At 43.7% G+C, this 25213-nt stretch overlaps 9 protein-coding genes across 9 annotated transcripts; 5 read left to right on the top strand and 4 right to left on the bottom strand.

Moving 5' to 3' along the window:
- Window positions 1-51: 51 nt before the first annotated feature.
- On the top strand, window positions 52-2576 carry LOC6558760 (SUMO-activating enzyme subunit 2). The gene is made up of 4 exons (XM_001983908.2): window positions 52-333; window positions 396-550; window positions 615-902; window positions 965-2576. The coding sequence occupies exons 1-4, from the start codon at window positions 190-192 to the stop codon at window positions 2499-2501; spliced, it is 2124 nt and encodes a 707-aa protein (XP_001983944.1). The 5' UTR covers window positions 52-189; the 3' UTR covers window positions 2502-2576.
- A 491-nt stretch (window positions 2577-3067) lies between these two features.
- Window positions 3068-3629, top strand: LOC6558772 (39S ribosomal protein L36, mitochondrial). The gene is made up of 2 exons (XM_001983907.2): window positions 3068-3086; window positions 3145-3629. Exon 2 carries the CDS (start codon window positions 3145-3147, stop codon window positions 3532-3534), a length of 390 nt encoding a protein of 129 aa, XP_001983943.1. The 5' UTR covers window positions 3068-3086; the 3' UTR covers window positions 3535-3629.
- Window positions 3630-3797: 168 nt separating this feature from the next.
- LOC6558773 (2-aminoethanethiol dioxygenase) lies at window positions 3798-4823 on the top strand. Its single transcript, XM_001983906.3, has one exon. The coding sequence runs from the start codon at window positions 3974-3976 to the stop codon at window positions 4700-4702; it is 729 nt and encodes a 242-aa protein (XP_001983942.1). The 5' UTR covers window positions 3798-3973; the 3' UTR covers window positions 4703-4823.
- A 156-nt stretch (window positions 4824-4979) lies between these two features.
- On the bottom strand, window positions 4980-6927 carry LOC6558777 (lariat debranching enzyme). Its single transcript, XM_001983905.2, has 2 exons — window positions 6650-6927; window positions 4980-6589 (listed from the first exon to the last, which is right to left on the bottom strand). The coding sequence occupies exons 1-2, from the start codon at window positions 6844-6846 to the stop codon at window positions 5131-5133; spliced, it is 1656 nt and encodes a 551-aa protein (XP_001983941.1). The 5' UTR covers window positions 6847-6927; the 3' UTR covers window positions 4980-5130.
- Window positions 6928-7111: 184 nt separating this feature from the next.
- On the bottom strand, window positions 7112-12808 carry LOC6558786 (importin-7). Its single transcript, XM_001983904.3, has 11 exons — window positions 12522-12808; window positions 11171-11406; window positions 10603-11100; window positions 10353-10529; window positions 10092-10237; window positions 9229-10026; window positions 8939-9162; window positions 8563-8873; window positions 8289-8491; window positions 7951-8220; window positions 7112-7879 (listed from the first exon to the last, which is right to left on the bottom strand). Exons 1-11 carry the CDS (start codon window positions 12609-12611, stop codon window positions 7683-7685), a joined length of 3150 nt encoding a protein of 1049 aa, XP_001983940.1. The 5' UTR covers window positions 12612-12808; the 3' UTR covers window positions 7112-7682.
- A 161-nt stretch (window positions 12809-12969) lies between these two features.
- LOC6558792 (actin-related protein 3) lies at window positions 12970-15508 on the top strand. Its single transcript, XM_001983903.3, has 6 exons — window positions 12970-13182; window positions 13332-13512; window positions 13627-13941; window positions 14010-14546; window positions 14614-14697; window positions 14765-15508. The coding sequence occupies exons 1-6, from the start codon at window positions 13139-13141 to the stop codon at window positions 14858-14860; spliced, it is 1257 nt and encodes a 418-aa protein (XP_001983939.1). The 5' UTR covers window positions 12970-13138; the 3' UTR covers window positions 14861-15508.
- Window positions 15509-15798: 290 nt separating this feature from the next.
- On the bottom strand, window positions 15799-18560 carry LOC6558803 (transcription factor 25). The gene is made up of 6 exons (XM_001983902.2): window positions 18310-18560; window positions 17853-18235; window positions 16847-17719; window positions 16438-16764; window positions 16149-16369; window positions 15799-16032 (listed from the first exon to the last, which is right to left on the bottom strand). The coding sequence occupies exons 1-6, from the start codon at window positions 18454-18456 to the stop codon at window positions 15869-15871; spliced, it is 2115 nt and encodes a 704-aa protein (XP_001983938.1). The 5' UTR covers window positions 18457-18560; the 3' UTR covers window positions 15799-15868.
- Window positions 18561-18761: 201 nt separating this feature from the next.
- Window positions 18762-23036, top strand: LOC6558812 (mediator of DNA damage checkpoint protein 1). The gene is made up of 12 exons (XM_032735654.2): window positions 18762-19049; window positions 19128-19346; window positions 19403-19841; window positions 19902-20726; window positions 20781-20953; window positions 21030-21150; window positions 21205-21345; window positions 21405-21995; window positions 22061-22102; window positions 22158-22265; window positions 22324-22626; window positions 22692-23036. Exons 1-12 carry the CDS (start codon window positions 18933-18935, stop codon window positions 22904-22906), a joined length of 3294 nt encoding a protein of 1097 aa, XP_032591545.1. The 5' UTR covers window positions 18762-18932; the 3' UTR covers window positions 22907-23036.
- Window positions 23037-23098: 62 nt separating this feature from the next.
- On the bottom strand, window positions 23099-24823 carry LOC6558814 (microfibrillar-associated protein 1). The gene is made up of 3 exons (XM_001983900.3): window positions 24639-24823; window positions 23660-24572; window positions 23099-23597 (listed from the first exon to the last, which is right to left on the bottom strand). Exons 1-3 carry the CDS (start codon window positions 24706-24708, stop codon window positions 23162-23164), a joined length of 1419 nt encoding a protein of 472 aa, XP_001983936.1. The 5' UTR covers window positions 24709-24823; the 3' UTR covers window positions 23099-23161.
- Window positions 24824-25213: the final 390 nt, after the last annotated feature.

Here is a 25213-nt window from a genome sequence, read left to right on the forward strand (position 1 = left end):
ATCGATAACAAAAAAAAAACACCAAATTCAAATTCGATAATTACTTGCGTCGATATAATTGCACGTTGTTCAGCACCCTTTTTAAGCATAGGCAAGTGTGCGTGTGTGTGTTTTGTGACTGCCGGCGTCATTTGCGAATCGCATTTATTTATTTAATCGAGTGACAAACAATCAAACATAAATCGAACAATGGCTGCAGCAATTGACGGTGTACTACCCGCAACATTGCAAGAGTTTGTAAAAAAGTCGAAAGTGTTGGTTGTGGGCGCTGGAGGCATCGGCTGCGAAGTGCTCAAAAATCTTGTGCTCAGCGGCTTTACAGAAATCGAAATTGTAAGTTAAACGACGAGTGTCTCTATCTACATTTAATATAATTAATTCCATTATTCATGCAGATCGATTTGGATACCATTGACCTGAGCAATCTCAATCGGCAGTTCCTCTTCCATAGGGAGCACGTGGGCAAGTCAAAAGCGCGCGTTGCACGTGAAAGTGCCCTCAGCTTTAATCCGGATGCAAAAATAACCGCATATCATGACAGTGTCACATCGTAAGCATCGTAGAATGTATTCCATATTGTCCACCTGCAGCTAATTTTATTGTTACATTTGTAGAACGGATTACGGTGTCAATTTCTTTAAGAAATTTGATGTTGTGCTAAGCGCTTTGGACAATCGAGCGGCTCGCAACCATGTGAATCGCATGTGTCTCAATGCAGATGTGCCGCTGATTGAGAGCGGCACATCCGGCTATAATGGCCAAGTGGAGCTGATTAAGCGCGGCCTCACTCAGTGCTATGAGTGCACACCCAAAGAGAAGCAACGCACTTTTCCAGGTTGCACCATACGCAACACACCCTCCGAGCCAATTCATTGCATCGTGTGGGCAAAGCACCTGTTCAAGTAAGTTTCTGTAGTTGGCCAACATTAATGTACATCATTAATCACAACGATACAATTTACAGTCAACTTTTCGGTGAATCCGTTGAGGATGAGGACATTTCGCCAGATGCCGCTGATCCCGAGGCACTTGAAGCCACCGAAGGCAAAGATAAGGCTGCTGAAGACGATAAAGAAAAAAATAACGATAAAGAAAAAAACGATAAAGAAAAAGATAACGAAAAGGATTCTTCCAACTCGAATGGCAACGTGGTGCGCATCAATACACGGCAATGGGCCAAGGATTGCAACTACGATGCGGATAAATTGTTCAACAAGTTCTTCAACGAAGACATCAACTACTTGCTTCGAATGTCGAATCTCTGGAAATCGCGGAAGGCACCCGTGCCGGTGCAATGGGATACGCTGCTGCCCGGTGGTGCCAGTTCCGATGCGACCGAGTTGGCGCGCCAACATCACAAGGTGTGGACCGTAGAGGAATGCGCTCATGTCTTTGCCAATGCGCTCAAGGAGCTGAGCGCAGCGTTTTTGAAACTGGAGGGCAGCGATACTCTGGTCTGGGACAAGGATGATCAGCCGGCGATGGACTTTGTGGCCGCCTGTGCCAATGTGCGTTCCCACATCTTTGACATTGAGCGCAAGTCTCGGTTCGAGATCAAATCGATGGCTGGCAACATTATTCCGGCCATTGCCACCACCAATGCAATAACTGCTGGTATTTCGGTGATACGCGTTTTCAGCGTGCTTCAGGCCAGGTGGGAGCAGTGCAAGGCCGTCTATGCCCGACTGCGTCTCAATGGGCGCAATCAGATTCTGGTAGCGGATGCCTTCTTTCCGCCGCCCAATCCCAATTGTTATGTGTGCGCCAGCGATCCGGCAATAACGTTGCGCATCGACACCAAGCGTGTCCAAATAAAAGCATTCCGCGATGAGGTGCTCATCAAAACGTTGAATATGGTTAATCCGGACTTGACAGTGGAGTCCACCGGTTCCATTCTCATCTCGTCGGAGGACGGCGAAACGGAGTGTAATGAGGAAAAGTTGCTAAGCGAAATGAACATCGTGGATGGTGTCATACTCAAGTGCGATGACTTTTTCCAGAACTATGAGCTGAGCATCATCATAGCGCACTTTGATGCCGAACGTGAGGATGTCCTCTTCGAGGTGATTGCTGACAAGAACCAGCTGCAGCCCAAGGAGGAGGCAAAGATACCGGAGCCGGTCGTCACGGAGCCCAGCACCCGTAAACGCGCCGCCAACGGTACCGATGCCACAGCCGATGATGGCCCTTCCACCTCGAAACGCAGTCGACCCACTGAAATTAAGGATGACGACGATGATGAAGATTGCGTCGTTGTAGAGGATGAGGATGATGATTTTGAGGAGGTAGTTAGTGCTGCCACAGATAAGCTCACAGTTGAGAGTCCACAAAAATTAGTAACAAAACGAAAGCCTAGCACAATATCGGATGTTGACGAGGAGATTACCGAAATCCTCGACTCTTCGGATGAAGAACTTGCCGGACCCACAAAATGCAAACGTACAAAACTGGAAGAGCCACAGCCAGCGACAAGTGGCGTCGAAGTAATCAATATCGATTAATATAACATACAACATTACATTCATAAGCGCTTCATGAAATTTTAACAATGAAATAAAAAGAAGAAATATCAGCAATGTTGAACATGCCGAAGATTATATGAGTTGTAGACCGGGATCTTAAATCTAAAAATAACACGCCCGAATTTTCTTATGAAAATTATATGATGAAGCAGCGCGAGAGATATTAACACTCATAACGGATGAGACGGATGGTCTTTAGACCAATTGTTCCTTGGAAAGCTAGAGGATATAGTAGTCCGATATCCCTGATTTTTGTGTTAATATGATACACAAATTGACTTGGGATACCTTAGTAAGCAAAAAATGTAACGCATTGCAAGCTACATACTTTTTACAAGGGTAGAAAAGAAGTTATTAAAAAGTATCTCATTTTTTTTTTACAAAATGTAAAATAATTTTGTATTAAGTAAAGTGACGCCGCTGCTCCCTTATATAATTAATTTTTAAGATAGTTGCGAATAGAAGCAAAAATTCTTATTCAAAGTCAGTGGAAATATTGTGAATGGTTGGCAACGCGGCCAGCAAATATATTTTGAAACAGTGGCAACCCCAATGTAGACCAAGGTGCGTGTTTGTGTAATTTTCCAATATTAAAAAATATAAGTTAAAAATATCTTTTCAGATGTCGCTCGCTAATAAATTTTTGCAAAGCAGCGCACGGCTATGGAATAGTATCAGCGCCACACGTGGTTTCCATATGCTGATGCGTCCGACGACAGTTGCGACAACCACACCGGCTCACAGCACAATTGGCCAGCAATTGGTGACCACAACTAATATAACTGGCTCCCTACTGGCACCATTTAATGCGCTCGTGCAGCAGGTGGCAGGATTCAAGGTGAAGGGTCGCCTAAAGCGGCGCTGCAAGGATTGTTACATTGTGGTGCGCCAGGAGCGCGGTTATGTCATCTGTCCAACGCATCCGCGCCACAAACAGATGTCAATGAAGAAACGTGACTACAAATCCTGGATCCTCACACACGCCACACAATCGAAGGAGAGGGGCTTTTAAATCATTATTTGTTGCTAATAAATTACGTTTACATATGAAAATAAGTCAATTGGATTTTATTGACTTGAATAAAATGAGCTAACAATTAAACATAATTTTATAAATGTATTTATGAATTTATTTCATTATTTGTGTGCATTTCAAGCAGCAAATAACTTAAAAATAAATAACTTGACAAGTTTTCTAAACTATTTAAAAGTTTTTTTTTTGCACATTTGTTTTTGCTCCACTCATTTTTGGTGCTATCCAACACTATTGAACAGCTGTCGTTTTGTTTATCTACAAACTTTTTTTGGCCGCAATTGCTGTTCAATTTAATTATAAAAGTTTCTTGTTCAATTGGCCAGAAGAAATACGCCTGCCGTCAACGTAACTGTTCGTTTCTGTCGCCGGTGCATTACCGATAACGGGCTAACAAACTAATCGCCAGCTTTAGGCAATGACTTCCCATTTTATGAGCGTGTTGCGCCAGGCCTTCAAAACATTCGATCGAGCCAATCTTGCCAGCTTCAATGCCAATCTGCAGCATTTGAAGAAGCTCACCGATGAGCTCACCTATCGTGATCTACATATCAAGGAGGAACTGTTCCGCGATGACGTCACCAGCGTCGACCGTGCGCCCTGCAGCTACATGCACATTTTCGAGGATGAACGCTTCTCCATGAGCCTGTTCATTGTGCGTGGCAACAATTCGATTCCACTGCACGATCATCCCATGATGTACGGCCTGTTGCGTTGCATCTGGGGTAAACTGCATGTGCAGAGCTATACACAGCAGCTGCCCGCGGATGAGCCGCTACAGTATGAGCCAAATCCCACATTGGTCAACGTTGTCGCCGAGGAGCCCTGCCTGCTGACAGCGGAAACAGCGAGCGCATTGCTCACACCACGCAAACGTAATTATCATCAGATAGCGCAGGCCGGAAACAGCATTGCTGCTTTCTTCGATATACTCAGTCCGCCGTATGATGCCAATATGCCAATACATGGTCCACGTCGTTGCCGCTTCTATCGCCCCGAGCCCGATGGGGAACAGCTGCAGTTGCAGTGCATCCCCTCGCCAAATAGTTATTATTGTGATTTGGCCACCACACCGGATACGGTGCTACAGTGCGGCTTCGTTTGCGCCGCTGAAGCATACGATGCCAATGCCACAGCCGTAAAGTAAAATATCTTTTCACAATTTGTACGTTTTCCTTAATTTATTTCCACTGAACAAAAACATCATTTCAAGCATTTTCTGTGTTATTTAAATAAAATTGCCTCTTTTTTTATTGTTCGAGTGCAATGAAGTTCTCACTGGGTCGATGACAAATAATAGATAGTGTACACTTTACCATGGTCGTTTAGAAAGACGAAAAAATCAATATATTTAATTTAATATATCGTGTATCCATATGGAAATAATTCAGTGTATTCCCAAGAAAAAAGTGGAATTTTGGATGTAAGCTGCTCAATGATGATTCTTATTTCAGCATAGTTATAAAATAGGACAGTTTTAATTTACGAAGGACCACTGTACTTAAAAATATAACCAAAACTTGTAATCTAAGAATGTTGCGATAACCTTTCGAATGTCGCCTTGTTGCATTAATTCTAATCATCATTGTCATCAGCTTGGTAAATGCTTTGATTTCGCCTCTTGAGTTTCTTAAGGCTTGTACTAGGGTCAATTAACGTCTTTTTAGGATTCGTTTCCATTTCGGCAACATCTACAACAACGGCAGGCGGCACAGCCAGCTCCTCGGCCTCTTCATCCGGCAGATCAATGACGTTCTTGTCCGGCTCTGTGGCTCCTGCTACTGCAGTCGGCGCTGGTAGCAATAAATTCAATTTACGTTTAGTTGGTGTCGTCAAAGACTCGTCAAACACAAGACTCTCATCCACAGACTGCTTAATAGGACTCTTAGTCGGTGGCTTGACGTCTGTAGAGCTATTCAGTAAATTGCTGGGAGTTTGCGGCAGATCCTTGCCATTGGCCAGCATGGCCAAGCAGAGTGGATCATCTATGCCCAACAGGGAGCAGAACTCGTTACACTGTGGATTCAGCTGTGCTTGCGGGGGCTCAATGTGCATTTGCTTGTAATTGTGTTCCTCCTCCGGATCGAAGGACGGGACAGTGCGAGTAAAGTTTTCGGGCACCTTAAGATTCTCGAATTTGCTGCATATGTGGGCGAGTTCCTCGGCAGTGGGTGTGAAATTAGAGCGCTCCTCAATGCTGCCCGCCTTCTTACCCGGCAAGTAGTAGTTATTATCCTTGACAGAGATCAGATGATTTGTTGTGCGCAATATCGAAAGCCATTCGGCGTCGTATTGCAGAGTTAATTTTCCATCGGCGCTCTCGCTGCTGGGCATGTCCAGAACCTGTAGAAATCGTCGCTTGGGCAGGCATTTGTCCAGAGCCAAGAACTTGGTGACGGGCATTGGCGCCGCTGGAGCTGCCAACTCCGGCTCCTTCTGTTCACTTTCACTCTCGCTATCGCTGCTACTGCTGCTGCTTGAATCATTCGCATCCAGGGACTTGGATTTCTTCTCATGCGGATGCGGCACCAGTGCAGCGAATTTGCAATGCAAATGTGCTGCAAACCAATACGTGGGCTGCACAGCCTTCAACAGCTCCTCCAGTGGGCGACTGCCCAACTGTCCACTCTCAACGTCATCTTTGAAATGTGGCTTGAAGCGCAGCAGTTGCGCCTTGTTGCCGTATTCTTGAATACCCCGCGGCCAGTCGTGCGACATAAAGATATCCACCTTGCCGGAGAGTTGCCTCAAACGGAACACTTCCAACTGACGTACGTGGTAAACGCTGCGACATGTTTTATCCGAATACGGTGGGAATTCGTGGTGACCTCGCAAAAAATCATGTCCCTTATAAATGCCACTGATGCCCGCAATACGTATGCCATTTACAGTGACAACGCCAGCGTATCCCAGATAGTAGATATTCGGTGCCACCCAGCCGCCGTAGGGTAGTTCCTGCAGATAGTTGGAAGCTTCGTGATTGCCGCCAATAAAGATGGTCAGAATTGGAGCAACAAGCTCACCACTGTAATATCTGGAATGAGGTAAGACTTTAGACTACTGTCCTCTGCCCGCTGCAGTGCTAGCTACCTACTTGTAAAAGGAGCACATGTCCATGTACTTTCGTGGAACGGCCATTGTTTGTAAATCCGTAAGATTGCGCGTCGATTGAAAGTCTCCGCAGCAGAGCAGCAGGTCAATTTTTATGTTGCGTTCCTTTTCGATGCCTTCTATGGTTTCGTATATGCGCTCCAGTTCGCCGTGAGCGCAACCTTCGATGGCAATTTTCATTTTATAGCTTTTTTAAAATCGTTTCATAAAATATAAACAAATGCGGCATCAACACAACTTCCCACGCGAATGGCAAAACCCGATAGACCAAAAACTGTGTTATCAGTGCGCCTCCACAGTGCTGCTGATCATTAAAATCAACATGTGCTAAATTACGTTCCATTATAACACTGGTTTTACAAGCGCGCGAAAATATTATCGCTTCAAAAATGCAGGGAGATAAACTATCAAATAACACAGTCTGTGAAACTCCAAACAATGCAATTCAAACGTTAAAAATGTTTTTATTTTTCAAAAATATCGCTCCATCTAGTACGTTATATACGTGTGTGTGTGTGTGTGTGTGTGTGTAAAGACAATGTAAGTGAAATGCTCTGCGTTGAATTCTCATTCTCTGACCACTTTACGCTGGAGTGGGGCTGATCTTTGCTTAGCCGGGCGCAACCTCATTGCATGAGACGACGTCTAAATTGTTTTCTTAGTTACATACAATGATATACAATTGGTTTTTCAAACTTAAGTTATTATAATTTAGTTGGCATGGAGTTGCCAAAATAGAAATTTAAAAAATAAATCTACAATAAATATATAAAGCGATCACCCAATTACCGATCGCTCAACCGATGCATGCAACACGTGTATGTGTATATTTGTGTACACAATGTGTACGAGAATCTAGAAATTGCCTCAACACTCAACGTGTTGAGTTCCAGTCACTAATTGTTTTTTTTGTTTTTTTTTTTTCGTTTTTCCATTTTCGATTTCGTTATAGAAAGAATATGAGAAACAGTGAAGTCAGAAGAAATCGTACTAAGTTCGAGTCGCACAGTTCGCATTTAAGAGCCAAACTTAAATGATGTGGGCACGGTTGTTTGGGGGAATGCGAATCCACCCTGTTTCTCAATCAATTTCGATTCTTTGGCCGCCTTGCGCTGGTCAGCGGTCACGACCACATCCTGTAGCGCCTTTGCTTGTTCGGCCGTTAGGTTCGATGTCAACAGCGAATACCAGGCCTGATCTTGTGCGGAAAGTGCTGAAAGACATAAAATAATTGAAATCAGTAAGAATTCAATTGGTGTGTAATTCCTGAAGGTGTCTTATTACCTGTAATAACTTCCTTAAACGTCCAATATTCATCGATAGCGCTTTCGTTCTCCTCCTCGTCAATGGGCGTGGTAAATGTTTCGAGGCCAGTTTCATTCAGATCACCAACAGACTCCTCAGCCTCGTCGTCCGAATCTTCATCGTCATCCTTTATTTCGGCTTTCACTTCAAAGCCAGCCACGGCGCCTTTCGTTTTGCTAAATTCTGCCAACTTATCCAAATAGTTGGGCGCCATTTCGTCCATCTCATCCTCATCGCTCGACAAAGCCTCTGTGTGTGTGTGGTGAGCAACAAGTTGTCAAATCAATTTAATTTTGATTTTTGCATTTCGCGCTTACCTTCACAATCATCGCCATCCTCCTCCTCTTCTTCCTCCTCTTCCTCCTGTGCACGGGATTCGTAAGCACGCTTGAGACCATCGAAGAGCAGTATCAGCGATGGCACAATCTTGCCCGCCACCTCGCTCAGCACCTGCGGCTTGGCATCGCCCAGCGAGATAAGCGTACACAGGCCCAACACGCACAGCTTGCGATCGTGAATGCTACAGGATGATTGATTGATATATTGACATTGTTTAGTTTATAATTAAAGGTTGTGTATATGTCGATTTACCCTAGAAAACAGTCTGTATCATGCAGCCATTGTTTGATGAAATGTGAGCTAATTGGTTCGTTGTTGGGCTGCGACATCTTGTCAAGAATGGAGAGCAGCAGCTGCGGATTGTAATAGAGCGCCGCAATGACCACTTGAAGGCACATGGTGCGCAGCTCCGAAGATTGCACCTCACGTGTCAGACGCGACAGGGCCAGCTCCACAAACATATGTATCACCGAATCGATTTGGCCCTTGCACTGCAGTATAATCACCTCCATTAACTTGGCGGCATGACATTCGGGATCCTCGCCAGGATTGCCAGTAAGCATCTGCATAGCAAATACACAATTTATATAAGATTGCTAGCAATTGATTCAGGCTTAGTTCAGCTTACAGTTTTGCACATGTCCAGTATGGCCAGAAGGCGGTTCGGATTTGAAAGGAACGCTGGCGTATCGACGGTTACATAATTATGCAGCGCTGGCATAATGTCAATGAAATAATCGACCCCATCCTTCTTGAACACCTGATAGATTAGCTCGAGCATTTGCCACATTTCAGCTGAAATGGACTTGGACGTCAAATCGTAAACCAGCGAGAATGTTTCCTCATAGAAATCTGCGGAACAACGAATATTATAAATGAAAAAATTCATTGATTGTTGTTAATTGCTGTCAAACTCACCGGTTATGTTGTGCTGGAATATGTGACCCACAACGTTAATCACTATTGGATGCAAATTGAGCAGCACATCCGGATGTTCTTCCATTACACTGAGCAGCGTTTCTATCGTATTCAGCAGACCCATGGCTGTGATGGCCTTCTCATCGGAGCCCTCCTCCGATTCCAGCACTTGACTGAATGTCGTTGCCAAGTGCTGGCATATTTCTGTGGCAACCGGCAGCAGTTGCTCCGTAAATGTGCAAACAATCTTCTGCATGACATTTGTCAAGTCTTCGTTTTCGGTCTCGCGTATGATGGTCAACAGCTCCTTGGTAATCTCTTTAATTTGTGTCTCGACGTATTGGGGTGCCTCGTCCTGCGACGTTAGGAACATTTGCAGGCCCACGGCAGCCTCCACCTTAACGGGCAGCTCTTTATCTGTCAGCAAGGCATTAGTGGTCAGGCGCATAGTTTCGGCTAACACCTGAGGATTCTTGATTTGGACATCGCAGAAATAGTGCAATACCCAACAGGCACGTGCCCGCATATGCCCGGCTGGATTCCCGAATTCCGGAAATACATAGGTGGTCAGCATTGACTCGACCTGATCACGATATAGCGCCTTCTTCAGCAGGACATCCGCCAGGGTGCCAATCATGTGGAGGGCGCCATCCTTTTGCTTATTGTCCGCATTGGGTGAGGTAATTATTTGCATAATGGTGCTCATCGCCTTGGGCAGAATGCCCTTGCGTTTCTTACAGACGGAATGCAGCAGCGATTGTGCAGCCGGCACGGGCGTGGCATAATCCTCAAAAATATCTATGAAGCAAAGGCGATGAAATTAGTTGAAAAACAACACACAAATATATTTTTCGTGTGCCTACCAAACTTGAGGCGAATGTACTCATAGGGATCGCTCTCCCATAGCTCCTGATCCGAATCGGTAAACGACATGATGGGAAATATGACATCCTGAATAACGGCAACCATGTGCGGCTTAATCAGCTTCCAGGTGTAGGCGTGGCTCACACTGAAATATGTAAATTGATTGGTATTAAGACGAAATCCATTGGTTATTGCCATTAACATTGTTAGTGCGATTAATCTGCAATCTACCTACCAAATGCTAGACATATAAAACTTACGCAATCTTCAGATAGTTTAGCACATCCGTAAGGACACGTGGCGATACATAGACACGATTACGATATTGATCTAGAATTTTGAGCAGAACCTCCAAGACGCCAGAACTAAAGGTGGGTAGATACCATTCGGCGAATTTCTGATACTTTTCGCTAACCACGCTGCTGGGACTGCCATAACTGTAGCAAAAAATAAATATATATACAGATTTTAGAGTTTTAGTAATATGTATTTAAAAATGTCTCATCTTACCGCTCAAACATGCGCACCATAATGTGCAGGGCCCATTTCTTAGTTTTCCAGTAGGGGAATTCGGTGCGTTCATCGTCATCCAGATGCGAGCAATCGGGCACAGCACGATCCGCAATCTGACGACAGATTTCCATCCACTGCGAGAAGATCTCCTTGGTAATGAGATCGAGCGGCAGACTGTACTGCGTTAGTGCATAGTAAATCTTGAGTATTTGTTTTTGCAACAGCACCGATTGCTCCGATTGATCGTTGAGTAGCGTCAGTATCAGCTGATAAATCATTGGCAACAGCAAATTCATTGCCTCGTTCAGTGGTGCTCGCTCCTCGTAACGTTTGTATTCATAGGTCTTGACCAGCTGATACATGGTCACCAATGCACCGTTCCAGCCATTCACATCCGGATTCTGCAAGTAGATGCTAATGTTGTCCACCACTTGAGGCCATCGTCCGGGAAAATCGCTCTTGATGATATGATTTACGCAGATAGAGAGCTGAACTCTGTGGAGGAAGAGGAGGTAATGCATTACAATAACCATCATTGAGAACTTTGGCGATCTGCAAAGCTCACCTGATCAGCTCGGGGGCATGGACAATGGCATCCACAATGGCGCCGCGTATCATTGCGCGATCCTGTTCGTGTATGGAGAATGGTATGGGATCACCCGGCTTAGTCTCATGATCCGACCAGCTGCTGTTGACCAGGTTCTTGAGATAGACAACTCCCGCTTGCCTAACCGGCTGCTCCAGCGACGTTTGCATTACGATTTGCAGTATGGTCGGCACAAATCCAATGATTTTGTGTATCTAAGCGATAGATAGAACGTGTGAGAGGAGAACCCATTAGTAAATAGTATTTTTTCTGGCGGCTGTCGATTTGTTTACACAGCTGCCGCACAACATCGATCTATGAGTAACTGGAAACAGCAGTTGCCCATGCAAGAGAATTGGAAAACTTATATTGATAAAACAATAGCAAGAAAACACACATGTAGCACCAGCCACGAAGCTCCTCCACCCAATCCGTAACATTTAAAATTCCAGGCACAATTCCCCGTAGCTATATAATAAATGAGTGTACAAATGTATGTAGGTATAGTTATTTTAAATGGCATGCGTTCGCTTCGAACGTTATGAGCCGTGGCTGTGACAGTACTTTGAAATATATGCTGATAAAGTTAATTAACCGATTGAATAAGGAGGGGCATGGAAATCGTTAGAAGCTGACTCAGCCAACAAAATTAGAGCCTCTTGAACAGTGTGGCAAGCACGTGAACTCTGATACTTTTATGCAAAGTTAATTACTGCCAATTAAAAATAAAACTCTGCTTCAGTATCTTGCAAAAATACAAAACCCGATCTTTGGTTTTACCATTTTTTTTTTTTTAATTATACAACAGTCTTAAATATTAAATGGATATTTTGGTATGATCGAATTTACTAACATTTTAAACATTTTCTCACTGTTTTTTCAACGATTTCAACCACTGTGCAGCACACACAGAGACAGACACATATGAATATGGATGCGTTCGTTGCATTTGTTAGCGCGCTTCTCCCGTCTACATTACTTTACTTGTTGCCGCAAAGCAGAATGGGCTTCTGGGCCACAGTTAAATGTATTACAGACAAAAAATAGTTGTTGTTTTCTCTGATGTTTTTGGCCAATATCAATTTACTATTGACATTAGCACACCCGCACAGCACACACACACACAGACACCACGCACACACAAACACATACTCACACACAAACACATACTCACACACACACAGAGCTGATAGGCAAGGAGGGAGGTTAAAAGCGAACAATTAAAAAAAGCACATGGTTTTCATCTGGCTGTGGGCAACAGCACCGATGGGGGCAAGTGAGCATGATCGAGTTGTGGTATTTTGTTGGGCGTTTTTAGCTGGGAACTTACTTGAGCTAATTGCTCCTCGGCCGCTTTCCTTTGCTCCGGGTTTTGATCGATGGTTGCGCGCAACAGTTCCGTCAATTTTTGTGCCTCCATTTTCAGTGTTGGTGGTTTAGTCCTGTTCGCCGGTTTTGCTGTGTTTTCACTGCACAAACAAAGAAGCACCCACTAAGCACCCGCAATTCGCTCGAGTTTAGCTAAATTATCGATACAAATGGCGCTCTGGCGAAGGCCAATTGCAAAATTATACGCTAATAGGGGAAAACGTGGAAAAAGGCTGTCACATCCAAACACACGCACACGGCCGAATTTCGCGAGTACGAACGAAGCGTGAAATATGTATATTATCGATAGTTTCGATTAATTTCGGACAGTGCTGTAAAATGCTTGCGACCAATGCAACGCTGTTCATGTAGATGTTGTTCATGTACGTGTATGTGTGAGTGAGTGACAAAGAGCGAAGTTTTTCTAAATGACACATCGTCGTTGGAGGAGGTGTGGTTGAAAATTTATAAAGTTTGGTGTTTATCAGTGAGACAAACGAATTTAAAGTGGTGTATAACTCCAGCTTGAACTGTTAATTGGCCCGTTAAATATCAACATTAAGCAAATCCTCAGTCACCATGGCAGGCAGGCTACCGGCATGCGTAATTGATGTGGGCACCGGGTAAGTTTCATATGTGGTAGTTTGTGGTAGTTGATGCCCCGCCGTTGCTCTGTCTGCGAAGGGTGCGGAGGATGTGCACTGGCAGCAGCAGTAGTGTAGAATGAAGGAGATTGCTTGTGTCGCTAATGCTCCAAGGTTTACCTTTGCAGCTACTCGAAACTGGGTTATGCTGGCAACAAGGAGCCACAATTCATAATACCATCGGCCATTGCCATTAAAGAGTCGGCACGCGTCGGCGACACCAACACGCGACGCGTCACAAAAGGCATCGAGGATCTGGACTTTTTTATTGGGGACGAGGCATTCGATGCCACGGGCTACTCCATTAAAGTGAGTAATTTATCAATATACATGATGATAAGAAAACATATGATTTATGCCTCGACGCTAAAGCACATAAAGATTTAGCCATTATTTAAATGTTTGCTGCTTGGCTTTTAACAGTATCCTGTGCGTCATGGCCTGGTCGAGGATTGGGATCTGATGGAGCGTTTCCTGGAGCAATGCGTTTTTAAGTATTTGCGTGCCGAGCCAGAGGATCATTATTTTCTGCTAACAGAGCCGCCACTGAATACGCCCGAGAATCGTGAATACACCGCTGAAATTATGTTCGAAACGTTTAATGTTCCTGGCCTTTATATTGCGGTGCAGGCCGTGCTGGCTCTAGCAGCCAGTTGGGCATCAAGATCCGCGGAGGAGCGCACACTGACAGGCATTGTTGTAGACAGCGGTGACGGTGTGACGCATGTTATTCCAGTGGTAAGTAAAATGTAATATGGTTCGCTTCAGCCGTATATCTTATCGCTTCTTCACTCAATCGTCAATAGGCCGAGGGTTATGTGATTGGTTCGTGCATCAAGCATATACCGATCGCCGGTCGCAATATAACGTCGTTTATCCAGAGTATATTGCGTGAGCGGGAGGTGGGCATACCGCCAGAACAGAGTCTCGAGACTGCCAAAGCGATTAAGGAGAAGCATTGCTACATATGTCCAGACATTGCCAAAGAGTTTGCCAAGTACGATTCAGAGCCAAGCAAATGGATACGCAACTATACGGGCATGAATACCGTCACAAAACAGCCGTTCGGAGTGGATGTTGGCTATGAGCGTTTCCTCGGCCCGGAAATCTTTTTCCATCCGGAGTTCTCAAACCCAGACTTTACCATACCGCTGTCGGAGATTGTTGACAATGTCATACAGAACTGTCCAATCGATGTGCGACGTCCGCTATACAACAATATCGTACTGAGCGGCGGTTCAACCATGTTCAAGGACTTTGGCAGACGCTTGCAACGCGACATTAAGCGATCGGTGGACACGCGTTTGCGTATTAGCGAGAATTTATCTGAGGGACGCATTAAGGTGAATGCTAATGATTTAAGCTAATGATGAGTCAGATTCTAACAGTTGTCTCTCTTTTAATTGACAGCCAAAACCAATCGATACGCGGGTGATTACGCATCATATGCAGCGCTATGCCGTCTGGTTTGGAGGCAGCATGTTGGCCTCAACGGTAAGTCTGATTAATTGTTCATATATATAGATATATATACTAAGCATAATTTTAATTCGTTTTGCAGGCCGAGTTCTATCAGGTGTGTCACACAAAAGCTGCCTATGAGGAGTATGGACCCAGCATTTGCCGTCACAATCCCGTCTTTGGTACCATGACATAATCATAATCGTTTCAATGTGCATAACTGCGCTATTATTATGTATTTCTTATTATTTTCGTTTTGAGTTCGTTTTCTATATTCACTGTATGCGATCGATCACGTATTCCACGCTATATAGTATTGCTTAGCCGTTAGTAATGATTTTCTATGTGTTAAGCTCTAAAGTTGTCTAAAAATGTTTTGTATATCAGCAATATGCGTAATTCATATTTGGCCAAATGATTATTTCTTGTGTGATTCTGATTTTGAATTAAGCTAAAAAGATCTTTAAACAACAATATCTGCCAGTTAAACTTTTTATAAGGTGCATTACTTCTACAAGATTATATAATGTATATGTGTAACTTTTTATGACCTACACACACACACACACAGACACATACTAAATCAAACCCAAAAACACATACATTATATACACACACACACACCAAACGGCGCTCCATTGAATCCCGCTCTTAACACAATTATATATGAAATTGTACTTGTCATAGTAATATTTGTATTTATTGCAATAACTGCAAAAGGTTTATATGTAAAAGAGAAAAAGATGAAAACTAATATTGATGAAAAATCTGTTTGTTATATTGATAAGCGTAACTGAAAAAGGCATTCATTAAATCAATAAAACATTCTTTAAGCTCAAGGTGACATATACTAAAGTCTACAATTATTTCCATCCCATCAATCGTAGAGTAAAAAATCACTCTCAATGTTTTGTTCTAAAGCTTTGACAAGAAATTTTTATTTATGCATTATTTTGAATACATGTGTGTTTTTTAAAAAATGCGCTAATATTCAAATTTTGTGACTGCTGCGATTAAGCTGAACGGAAAGCATCGTGTTTTTTTTTTTTTCAAAAACCAACTCAAGCCATAAGCATTTTTAGCGATGCAATTCGTGAAGATTTTCTCGATAGATAAAACTGGCGTGCATGAAGGTTGTCTTTAAGTGGCTGTGCTGGGTATATATATAATAATATAATAAACATATTAAGTGAAATTGACTTTTCTAATCCACATAGTCGCTGGATCCTTCCTCTTCGTCATCGTTACTGCTGCTCGACTGCGCAGCGGCTGTTTCCGGGGAGCGCAGGTGCTCGGCAAGTCGGAAGTTTGTCAAAAATTCGCGCATGGCATCCATCATCAGGGTCAGCGATTGCTGGAGGCCAGCTTCTACAAGAATAAATCAACAAAATTCGTTTTAAGTCGCAATAATTCTAATTAACATAGATAACTCAAAATCCAAACAACAAAAAAACAAAGAAAAAGAAAACTAAAGCCAATGTAACCTTCAGCTTCGCCCTGTCCGTTGGCCTCGCGTGGTGGGGGTGGGATGCCTAAAACCATTGGAGCCGCTGCCGCCCCAGCTCCACCAGCCTCGACTGCCGCATCCCCTTGTTGCTGCTGGGCGGCCGCAATGTTCAGATTGAATGAGGGTAACAGCGACTGGAAAAACATGGATACAGAGTTGTTCGTGTTTGTGGTTGGGCTGCTGCTCGACGAGGATTTGCTGTGAACGCAAGAAATTAGCAATTGAAATCCTCGAGTATCCAGTTGTATGTATTTTTCTCAACTAACCGTTGATAGCAATTGACACTGTCTACGGGTGGCAGTGGATCATAGGTCATGATGGCTTGCTTTTCTTTCGAAACAAACACGGCTAACGGCACCTTCTCCTTGTAATCGGAGAGGATGACATGCCGCAAAATGGGGCGCGGTGGTGTGCCACCATAACGCAGTGAACGTTTCTCTTTGTAATCGCTGACGAGCGGATCCTTGCTGTCAATGCGATCCAGTACAATATTAACATTGCTCTCCAGCCAAGTGAGCACATCGTTTTGCCGCCAAACAACCTTGGCGCGGCACACATACAAGCAAACCAGTTGATTAAGAGCTGGCGATTGACTGAGTGAGAGAGAGAGTTTAATGATTAGATTGGACGAGCAGGTTGATAATATAACTGAATGAATGTAGATGGATGACTCACTTGCCCGAGACATCGGTAAAGAAATATGATGAAGCCACGACGCGCTTATCCGTATGCACGGACATCTCGTCCAGCAGCGGGCGCAAGACACCCGGAAACATGAGCAACGCATATTGCAATGCATCATTGGCACGCTCGCAGCTGCCGTGCAGGGTGTAGAGGGCCAGGGCATAAGAGTATGCCATGTTGGGCAGCTGGGCAAGATTGCGTGAGGCATTGTACAGCTCATAGAATTCCACCAGCCAGCCAAATTGCTTGCTACGCAGCGCATAGTAATCGACGACAAGAATCATGGCTAACGGATCCACGTCCGGCTGCAGGCTCAACAGCAGCTTTGAGATCTCAAATGCTGTGCGGCAACAGGCACGCTCCTCCAAATATTGGGCATGCTTGAAGAGCACAATGAAGAACGCACGATTCTCCTGTCGTCGATAGTCCAGGCGCGAGTTGCCCGACGTTAGGCTAAAATTGATGTGCACCGACGATTCCAGCAGCAGCAATGCACGCTCAATCAGCTCCGATGCCAGAGCAAAATCCTCGGTCATTTTGCACACCTCGCTGAGCTGCACAAGCGAATCGACGTGGTAGGGACAACGTTTGATCAACGTGATCAAAAACTCTGAATCGATGCGCTCCAGAGCAGAGAGAAACATATGCTGCACACCCTGATAGTACTGGCTGTGCTGGAAGCTAAACCATTGCACATTCTCATCGTCGTTTATCTGAATGTTGGGAATCGTGGAAGTGCCAGGTGTGTTGGGTGTGGGCAACAACTTCATGGTGATAATATTCTTGGTCAATGGTGGCCATGAATCCTTGGCAGTTACCATGTAGGTGGATTTCAGTGTGGGCTTCTGGCGACCGCGCTTATTTCTGAAGATCAAAAGAAGAAAAAATAATTTTATTTTTAAATCTGATATTTGCTCTAAGATAAATGAGGAGTTTGGAGAACTGTCTGATAAGAGGAGTAATCTCATTAAAAGCCAGTTTTTGCCAAATTACTCACTCGACTTTGACAACGCGCTTGCCAAACGTGCGTCGCATCTCGTTTTGTTGATTCAGGTGTTTCAGTTCCACCGTCAACAGTTTCTTGCTTGCCAGCTGGCCACTCACTGCACCTGCAGCTCCTGCTGCTGCTGATGTGGTCTTCTCCAATTGTTTGGGCACAGCATCGTAGACTTTGCCCAGCAGTGGATCTACCTTGGCAAAGTATTTATCTTGGCGTTCGTTATCCTCGCTGCTGATGTGATTGCCTTGCGATTTGACCTTCTTCTTGCGTTTCTTCTTCTTCTTTTTGGCAGCGGAATTTGACTGAATTGCTGCCGATGGATGCTCCGTCTCGTTGTCATCCTCCTTAAACTCGCTCTCGGAGAGACTCTGTTGGTTGAGCTGCAAACATCCGCACATTGTTGACGTCAACAATACGCACAAATACACATACGTATGTTTTTTTTATGACTTACCAAATCAAATGGATTTAAATGCGATTTTCCTCGAACCGTGTCTAGTTCGTCATTGTCAGTTAGATGGTCGTTGTCTAGGTCATCATCTGGCGGCGCAGCTAGAATATCTGAGCCACCTTGCATCTTCTTAAGCATGCGTGCAGACATGTTGGTTTTTTGAATTGTTACTAAGCAAATTTACGCATGAAAATAAGTTATTTACATTAACTTGTTTTCTATTTTCTGTTTCTGTTTCTATTTCAATACAGACAGCCCTGTCAAAGCACATGAATGTTATTTACATAACAGTGTCTTTAACATTATAATCAGCAAGCGCTTGGCAGCACTTTTTGTCGTTTATATTCTTGTACCGGTCACACTGACATTCCCGCTTCTAGCAAGAAAATGCAGCGGAATTGCTCGAATTCGTTTGTTTAGTGTTTTTGCAAATGGAAATAAATCTTGTTTTGCTTATAATTATTTTTTTTTGGATTGTTTAATGTTAAAAGATTGTTGTCTACTTTGTTACGTGTGTGTAAAAATCGAAGAGAAGTCAGCTTATGCCGGATTAAAAGTTGTCCCATACATATTGCAAATATTCGCGCCATTTTTTGTTTGTATTTTTCTAATTACGGCGCTTTAAGATGAAGGTGTCCTTTAGAATAGATGACAATAATAACAGATCAGCGGTTCAGCTGGAGCCGGATATAATATATCGAATCGGACGCAGATTGGGACTGGAGTTGCACAGTGACGATGAGGTGAGTGGTGTTAAGACTGAAATTCCTCTACAAATGTTTAACTTTAACTTCGTTTTTATGTTAATTTTAATCCTTCAGACCATGGAGCTTGCACACGCCACAATTGCTCTTTTGGCCGATGGGAACGTCCGGCTCTCAGCTGTGGCCGGCAAGGTTTTTGTGAATGGCCTAGAAACGGGAGAGGAAATCAAAAACATAAGCAAAATAGATGCCGTTGATGGAATCGTTAATTTGAGCTTTGGCAAAGTTGCAGCCAAGCTGCACTTTAATGCTGTCAATCATTTGGATATCGAAGCTGTAAATCAGTATCAATTAAAGACTTTTACACTTTTAATGTCCGACTTTTGTTGCAGGCCTACGATACGAGCGGCTTTGAGGAGAGCACAAAAGACAAGACTGTGAATACGACTGCTGATAGCTTGAACATTCCTGAAACGGAGCCTCAATCGATAAACACTACGGGCAATCGGGACAGTTTCATTATTCCGGAGACCCAGTTTGTTAATCTCAATCGCTCTTCAATGGCTAGCAAAGCGTCGATGTCTTCAATGGGGGAAGATTTTCTAATACCCGAAACTCAAGATGTTCTATTAGAAAATCCTGTTCAATTGCAACAACATCCAGACAAAAACATTGCCAGCGACGAGGAGTCTTCAGAGCTGGGCACCCAAATACGTATTTGCACACAGGACTTCAATGAGATCAATGAAGATGCTATCGATGATTTTGACTCGTCTCTTTTGCTTGGCGATGGTGGGCTTACAGTGCTTCCAACTCTAGGCCAGGCGAAGGGTAATTAAAAGCATTCTTTTATTAGCAACTACTTGTTTTAAATTTGCTGTTGATCTTTAGATAACAAGAATGGTGCTGACTTGGAAATGAGTGCCTTAAATTGGTCTGCATCCAATTCAAAATGCACTGCTTTAAACAGTACCAAGGCTGATGAAGTCTCTACGCGTGGCGACATCTGCCTAACACCAGATCAATCTGTTGCCGGACAACGATCCAATGAACTTGAAGATGTCCCCTCCACGCCAGACATATTCGAATTGATCGGAGATGAACCCAATGAGCGACAATCAAATGAGCCTGGCACATCAAATCGAGATGACACCCAGCAGCTTTCCGTGGCTAAGCTGCCGGCAGCTGCCAATATTGAGACGCCAGAGTCCAATCCTTTGGAGCAGGAAGATAATTCGCAAGATTTCATTGAAACGCAGGCGTTTCCCGCGCGAAACGCAATTTCTGTGCAGCCGAATTTACTTGACAGCGATGATAGCATGCAGGAATTCTTTGAAGCGCCACGATTGATTACTGGATTTATTGAAAACCAGGCAACAACGGCTATGGCAAAGCCCAATCAAAGCAGTGCCACAAGATTGAGTATCGCAGCTCAAGTACACAACAATTTCGAGGACTTCATTGAAACGCAGCCATTCCCCACTAAAAAACCACTAACTACGTCCTCCCCATATACCAAGGCGAATAAAACTCCAGAAAATATGCAGGACTTTATTGCCACACAGGCATTTATTAGACCCCCTCCAAAATCCATGCCTAAATCAAATGAAATATTGAGGCCAAATTTAAATAGTTCTGCCGAAATTCATAGTAACGAGGACCTGAAGGAGACTCAATTATTTATACCTCCCACGAAGAAGACTGATAAAACTGCTGGTAATATAGACGGAGATAATTATGTATAATCATAACAATAAACATGTTTCTTAGATAATGAAAACGTAGCTGATTCCCTCCAGTTTTCCCTCAACTTAAGTTTGAGAGATGATTTAGATGCAGAGCTCAAAGAACTGATTTCATTGTCTCCCTTGATGAACACACCATCCGACTTTGAGCAACAAAATAAGTTTGATTTTGATGAAGACAAAATGCAGGAAAAGAAGGTATTAACTCATCTTCGATACAAAAATGTTAAGCGTATTTCTCGCTTTCACCCATTAAAGCTCTTCATTTTCGCAGATAAGTCAATCTAAGGAAGTCCCAATTCAACCAGGCAGCAAACAAGGAGCTCAACAGAAAGCAGCAAAAAACTCCGGTTGTAAACGTTCTGCAACACGCTCAAAATCACCGGAAATGTCACGTAAGTTATAAACCTATTAGACATATAAAATTCACAAACACATATTTTCTATAGCAAGCAAAAAAAATTGCACTGAACAATTGCCAGAGTCATCGACTTTACCAGGAAAAGCAGTCGCTGAAATCAAAACACCGGCAATAGCAACAAGGACGCGACAAAAGCGGTGTACCGAGTCAAGCGGAGAGCCAACAGCACGTTAGTTGTAAGTCATATTTATGTGTGCAAAGTAATGAAGGTATTTGATTTCCCTGCAGCTCCGAAAAAGGCGAGGAGCCAAAGAACACTGCCAACTGTTGCCAGCACTGTCGACGCAATAACAAAGACAGGTAAATCTGCAGATGAGCAAGTATCCAATGAACGTCGCCACGGTAGACAACGCAAAACTTCGACAATAACACCAAAGTTGACAGAGTCCTCGAGCGAGACGAATACTGAATCAACGCATCAGAGCGAAGAGTCTGTGAAAGACCTGAAGAGGAGCGACACTGAATCTGCAAGCGGCAGCAAAGTAAGTAAAGAACGAAAATTAAAGCAATCCAAGGATGACAAGCCGTCGATTGGGGAGGCAACAAAACCAGTAAGCCGCAGGGCAGGACAGAAATCTCATATAGGTGACGTTGTAATCAAAATAAAACGACAAAAAATTTCAACAAGCATGAATAGTGCTCTTCAAGAAGACACATCATTCGCTGCTGCAACAAGCAAAGAAAAGGCTATGACCAGCACCTCTCAGGAGGTGGCAAATGCCAGCAGCAAGAGAGCGGCTCGAGTACGCAAGACTGTGAACAGCAGCGAAATCTCACAGGAAGAGGAGCCATCGACTAGTGCTGAGGCCCGAAAACTTAGTAAGTTTAATTTGCCACTCGAGTTGGGTATTCTTTTCAATAACTCAACTCTATTTTCCTTAAAGGTATTCGCAGAAAAAATCTGCCACGTAAAGGTCAACTGAAAGGTAGAGTTTAAGAATTGAAGCCGCAACAATTTATATTGAGATTTATCACTTGCAGATATAAACGACTACATTAAGAATATAAAAAGTTCTGGACGAAAAATAAGGTTGTCACTAACAATGTGCAATAATGCGGAACTGCACACAGTATTGAGTTATCTAAGAAGTAAGTTCTTAAATTATTTAACTGAAATTGATGCTGAACAGTATATATCCTCTTATAGATAACGTTGAAATTAGTAATGATCCATTAACCTGCGATTTGCTAATCATGGATAAGGGCGAACGCACATATAAGTTTTTGGTTGCAATTGCATCGAACAAGCCCGTTTTATCGTCTCGCTGGCTGCACGCGCTGAGGGAAACCCGTTCCATTGTTGTGAAATCAGAGCACATCTTCAGCGATGCGAAGTTTGAGGATATCTTTAAGTTTAAACCCTTATCAGTATTGGAAAAACCCAGTTTATTGAAAGGTCTCAATTTTATGCTAGGCAACGATATACTGCCAAATGCTAATGAAATGAAAGGTAATTGAATCTGTACAGATTTGTCAGCTTGAGTCTTATTTAAACAGTTGTTTTTCATTCAACAGCCATTATTCAATGCGCCGGGGGACATGTGTACACAAGAGCGCCTTCTGTTGCAAGCATTGTGCCATTCTATGTGGTAACGAGTAAGAAGGAGAAGAAACTATGGTCACATCTCAGGGACTACACGAATGTACACTATATAAAAACTGAAGGCGTTATGCAAGCCTTATTGCAAGTCAATCTAGAGCTGCTGGATGAGCACAAGCTCACATTCTAATTTAAAAACAATTTTCCTCCAATTTACACATACATAATATGTAAAGTACTTTGTTAACAAATCATTGAAATTGTAGAATTATTATTGCATGATCAGTTTGAACAAGTCGAGAAAGATTGACTTCAACTGCTTGCGCCATATGTAATCTCAAAAGAGAAGTTTCACTCATCATCGCCAAAAGCTTTGATTTATGTTTAAGACATTTTGTGAATATAATTTGTAATATATTTTCATGTTTACATTAAGTGATTTATATTATTCTAACTTTTTGCGTTTGGAACCTGTTGGCTTGTCAAATTGCTGCCTCATGCCGCCAGCGCGCTCATTGTGAAATTTCATATTGTTGGATGTCTCCGCATACCACGGTGAATCGAATTTTGTTGTGTCCTGATCAACTAAATGCGTGTATTTGGTGCGACCGCAGCGCCCGAAATTCTTCACTTGCATCACCTTGGGCAGAATGGTCTTGTCAAAGTGATCCTCGAGCGTGGCCTGTGCAAAGTCTCGTTTCAGCACATCGTTCTCCTCGTCCAAGTAGAACGCACCGCGATGATAATATTTCTGCAGGAATTTATATTTGCCTTTGGTCGCCTTGTTGGTGACCAGTTTGGGATTCGAGCGCAGCTCCTGGCGTCGCTCCTCCTCGGTGAGATTGCGCATGCGTTCAATTTCCAGTTTATCGCGCTCAGAGCTGTAAAGTAATAATTTTTTTGGTGTTTTATTTTTTGAGGTGATTCTACAAAGATTACTCACTTGTCACGCTCCTCGCGATCCCGCTTCATGCGCTTGAGCTCGCGTAGTTTCCAGGCCTCGTATTCCACTTCGTCGTTCTCATCGGCCGTGCACACATCGTCAATGGACGCCTCATTTGTCTCTGGCTTGATCTTCTCCAAGTCCTTTTTCACGCTATCCTCCACCATGCGCAGTGTGGCCCGTCTACGCTCCTTGGCTGCTCGTTTCGCTTCGGCTTCCAATTGCTTTTGCTTTTGAGCTTCCCGTTCTTTTTCTTGTATGGTGGCCCGATCTCGTTTGCGCACAAAAAGCGGTTTCAGACGTGGTTCGTTTTCCTCCTCGCTTTCGGTTTCCTCCTCGTACTCGGAGCTCTCCGACTCCGATGATTCCGACTGCTTTTCGTCCTCCTTTTGCAGCACTTCTTCTTCACGTTGTTGCTGCAACATGCGCGCCCGCAGCTTTGTACGACGCGTCTCCAATTCTGTGTCACTTAGCTCAGAGTCTGTGTCGGACTCGGAGGCCAGCGTTATTTTGTTGGTGGCACGCTCGATGCGTCGCTGCGTTTCGGCGTTGTTGTCATCTTGGAGCTCCTCCTCTTCGCTCGCGCTCTCGACCATTTCGGGCTCGTGGATGTGCCTGTGGCGTTCACGACGCTCGCGTTCCAAATCCTCCACATCCACAGGGCGTGCACGTAGTCGCCGCAGACGCGGGTCATCAACCTCGGCCTCATCTTGCTCCGCCGTATTCTTATCGGCGCTGTTGCGTCGCAGCAGCTCGACTTTGTGGCGCTCCGCCTTGTGGCGTTCCAATCGCTTTCGGTTGTCGACGAAGTCATCGTCATCGCTCTCATCCGAGCTGGAGTCGGCGCGTGCATAGTCGGGTCGCTTGCCAGATATATATCGCTGCACCTTAACCTTTTGCATGGATATCTCGCCTGGCGCAAGAAAAAGAAATTATTTTTGTTATACGACTGCTGCACGAACACTTTCAGATAACTTACCCTTCTCGTTTCGTATGGGCACCGCACCGGCGGTGCATTGAATCCCCGTTGGGACTGATGGAGCGCTCATTATGTTTACAAATTTTCCAATGCAACTTAGTTTCTACTTTAATATTTTTATTTTATCAAGATTTATGTTTGTTTCTGTTAGGGCTGTGACTATGTTCGATACTATCGATAGTCGCGTATCAATACCGATACTGATAACGACAGTGCCATTTTGAGTTGAACTTTTCAACAAGTCGTTATTAGACGTTATCGAATCCACTGAATTTAAAAATTATTCAGCTGATGCTGCCTGTTCATTTTGTTTGGCGCTAAGCTTAAACTTATTTTGGTTACCTGTTATTGTGTGCAATGACTCACATTTTAGATGAAGTCTCCCACTAATTGAGACACATTCAATAATTAATGCTATTAATGTAAGACGCCGCCAATTTTAGCAATTTCAACGCCCACTTTCATTAATGAAAACAATTAGCAATTGACTTTAGCGCTTTCTTTTCGCAACATCCAGGGGCGGAAGACACAAACGCCAAAGGTCGCCTGAAAATTCTACACTTACTTTTATAGGT

This window comes from Drosophila grimshawi, unplaced genomic scaffold, assembly GCF_018153295.1.
Source record: "Drosophila grimshawi isolate 15287-2541.00 unplaced genomic scaffold, ASM1815329v1 contig_44, whole genome shotgun sequence".
Lineage (NCBI taxonomy): Eukaryota > Metazoa > Arthropoda > Insecta > Diptera > Drosophilidae > Drosophila > Drosophila grimshawi.

Excerpts from the sequence above, each read along its gene's own strand:
- LOC6558760 (XM_001983908.2), top strand. The coding sequence starts at position 190 with ATGGCTGCAGCAATTGACGGTGTACTACCCGCAACATTGCAAGAGTTT. Across the intron at positions 551-614 it reads TATCATGACAGTGTCACATC|AACGGATTACGGTGTCAATT; the intron begins GTAAGCATCGTA and ends TTACATTTGTAG. Across the intron at positions 903-964 it reads TGGGCAAAGCACCTGTTCAA|TCAACTTTTCGGTGAATCCG; the intron begins GTAAGTTTCTGT and ends TACAATTTACAG.
- LOC6558772 (XM_001983907.2), top strand. The coding sequence starts at position 3,145 with ATGTCGCTCGCTAATAAATTTTTGCAAAGCAGCGCACGGCTATGGAAT.
- LOC6558773 (XM_001983906.3), top strand. The coding sequence starts at position 3,974 with ATGACTTCCCATTTTATGAGCGTGTTGCGCCAGGCCTTCAAAACATTC.
- LOC6558777 (XM_001983905.2), bottom strand. The coding sequence starts at position 6,846 with ATGAAAATTGCCATCGAAGGTTGCGCTCACGGCGAACTGGAGCGCATA. Across the intron at positions 6,590-6,649 it reads GACATGTGCTCCTTTTACAA|ATATTACAGTGGTGAGCTTG; the intron begins GTAGGTAGCTAG and ends ACCTCATTCCAG.
- LOC6558786 (XM_001983904.3), bottom strand. The coding sequence starts at position 12,611 with ATGGAGGCACAAAAATTGACGGAACTGTTGCGCGCAACCATCGATCAA. Across the intron at positions 8,874-8,938 it reads TACTGGACATGTGCAAAACT|ATGCTTACTGGCAATCCTGG; the intron begins GTAAGCTGAACT and ends TTTGCTATGCAG. Across the intron at positions 7,880-7,950 it reads GTTTAAGGAAGTTATTACAG|CACTTTCCGCACAAGATCAG; the intron begins GTAATAAGACAC and ends TATGTCTTTCAG.
- LOC6558792 (XM_001983903.3), top strand. The coding sequence starts at position 13,139 with ATGGCAGGCAGGCTACCGGCATGCGTAATTGATGTGGGCACCGG. Across the intron at positions 13,942-14,009 it reads TGACGCATGTTATTCCAGTG|GCCGAGGGTTATGTGATTGG; the intron begins GTAAGTAAAATG and ends AATCGTCAATAG. Across the intron at positions 14,547-14,613 it reads TATCTGAGGGACGCATTAAG|CCAAAACCAATCGATACGCG; the intron begins GTGAATGCTAAT and ends TTTAATTGACAG.
- LOC6558803 (XM_001983902.2), bottom strand. The coding sequence starts at position 18,456 with ATGTCTGCACGCATGCTTAAGAAGATGCAAGGTGGCTCAGATATTCTA. Across the intron at positions 18,236-18,309 it reads ATTTAAATCCATTTGATTTG|CTCAACCAACAGAGTCTCTC; the intron begins GTAAGTCATAAA and ends GGATGTTTGCAG. Across the intron at positions 16,765-16,846 it reads TTTACCGATGTCTCGGGCAA|TCAATCGCCAGCTCTTAATC; the intron begins GTGAGTCATCCA and ends TCTCTCACTCAG.
- LOC6558812 (XM_032735654.2), top strand. The coding sequence starts at position 18,933 with ATGAAGGTGTCCTTTAGAATAGATGACAATAATAACAGATCAGCGGTT. Across the intron at positions 19,842-19,901 it reads AACTCTAGGCCAGGCGAAGG|ATAACAAGAATGGTGCTGAC; the intron begins GTAATTAAAAGC and ends GTTGATCTTTAG. Across the intron at positions 21,996-22,060 it reads TGCTGAGGCCCGAAAACTTA|GTATTCGCAGAAAAAATCTG; the intron begins GTAAGTTTAATT and ends TTTTCCTTAAAG.
- LOC6558814 (XM_001983900.3), bottom strand. The coding sequence starts at position 24,708 with ATGAGCGCTCCATCAGTCCCAACGGGGATTCAATGCACCGCCGGTGCG. Across the intron at positions 24,573-24,638 it reads GCCCATACGAAACGAGAAGG|GCGAGATATCCATGCAAAAG; the intron begins GTAAGTTATCTG and ends TTCTTGCGCCAG. Across the intron at positions 23,598-23,659 it reads GATCGCGAGGAGCGTGACAA|CTCTGAGCGCGATAAACTGG; the intron begins GTGAGTAATCTT and ends ATTACTTTACAG.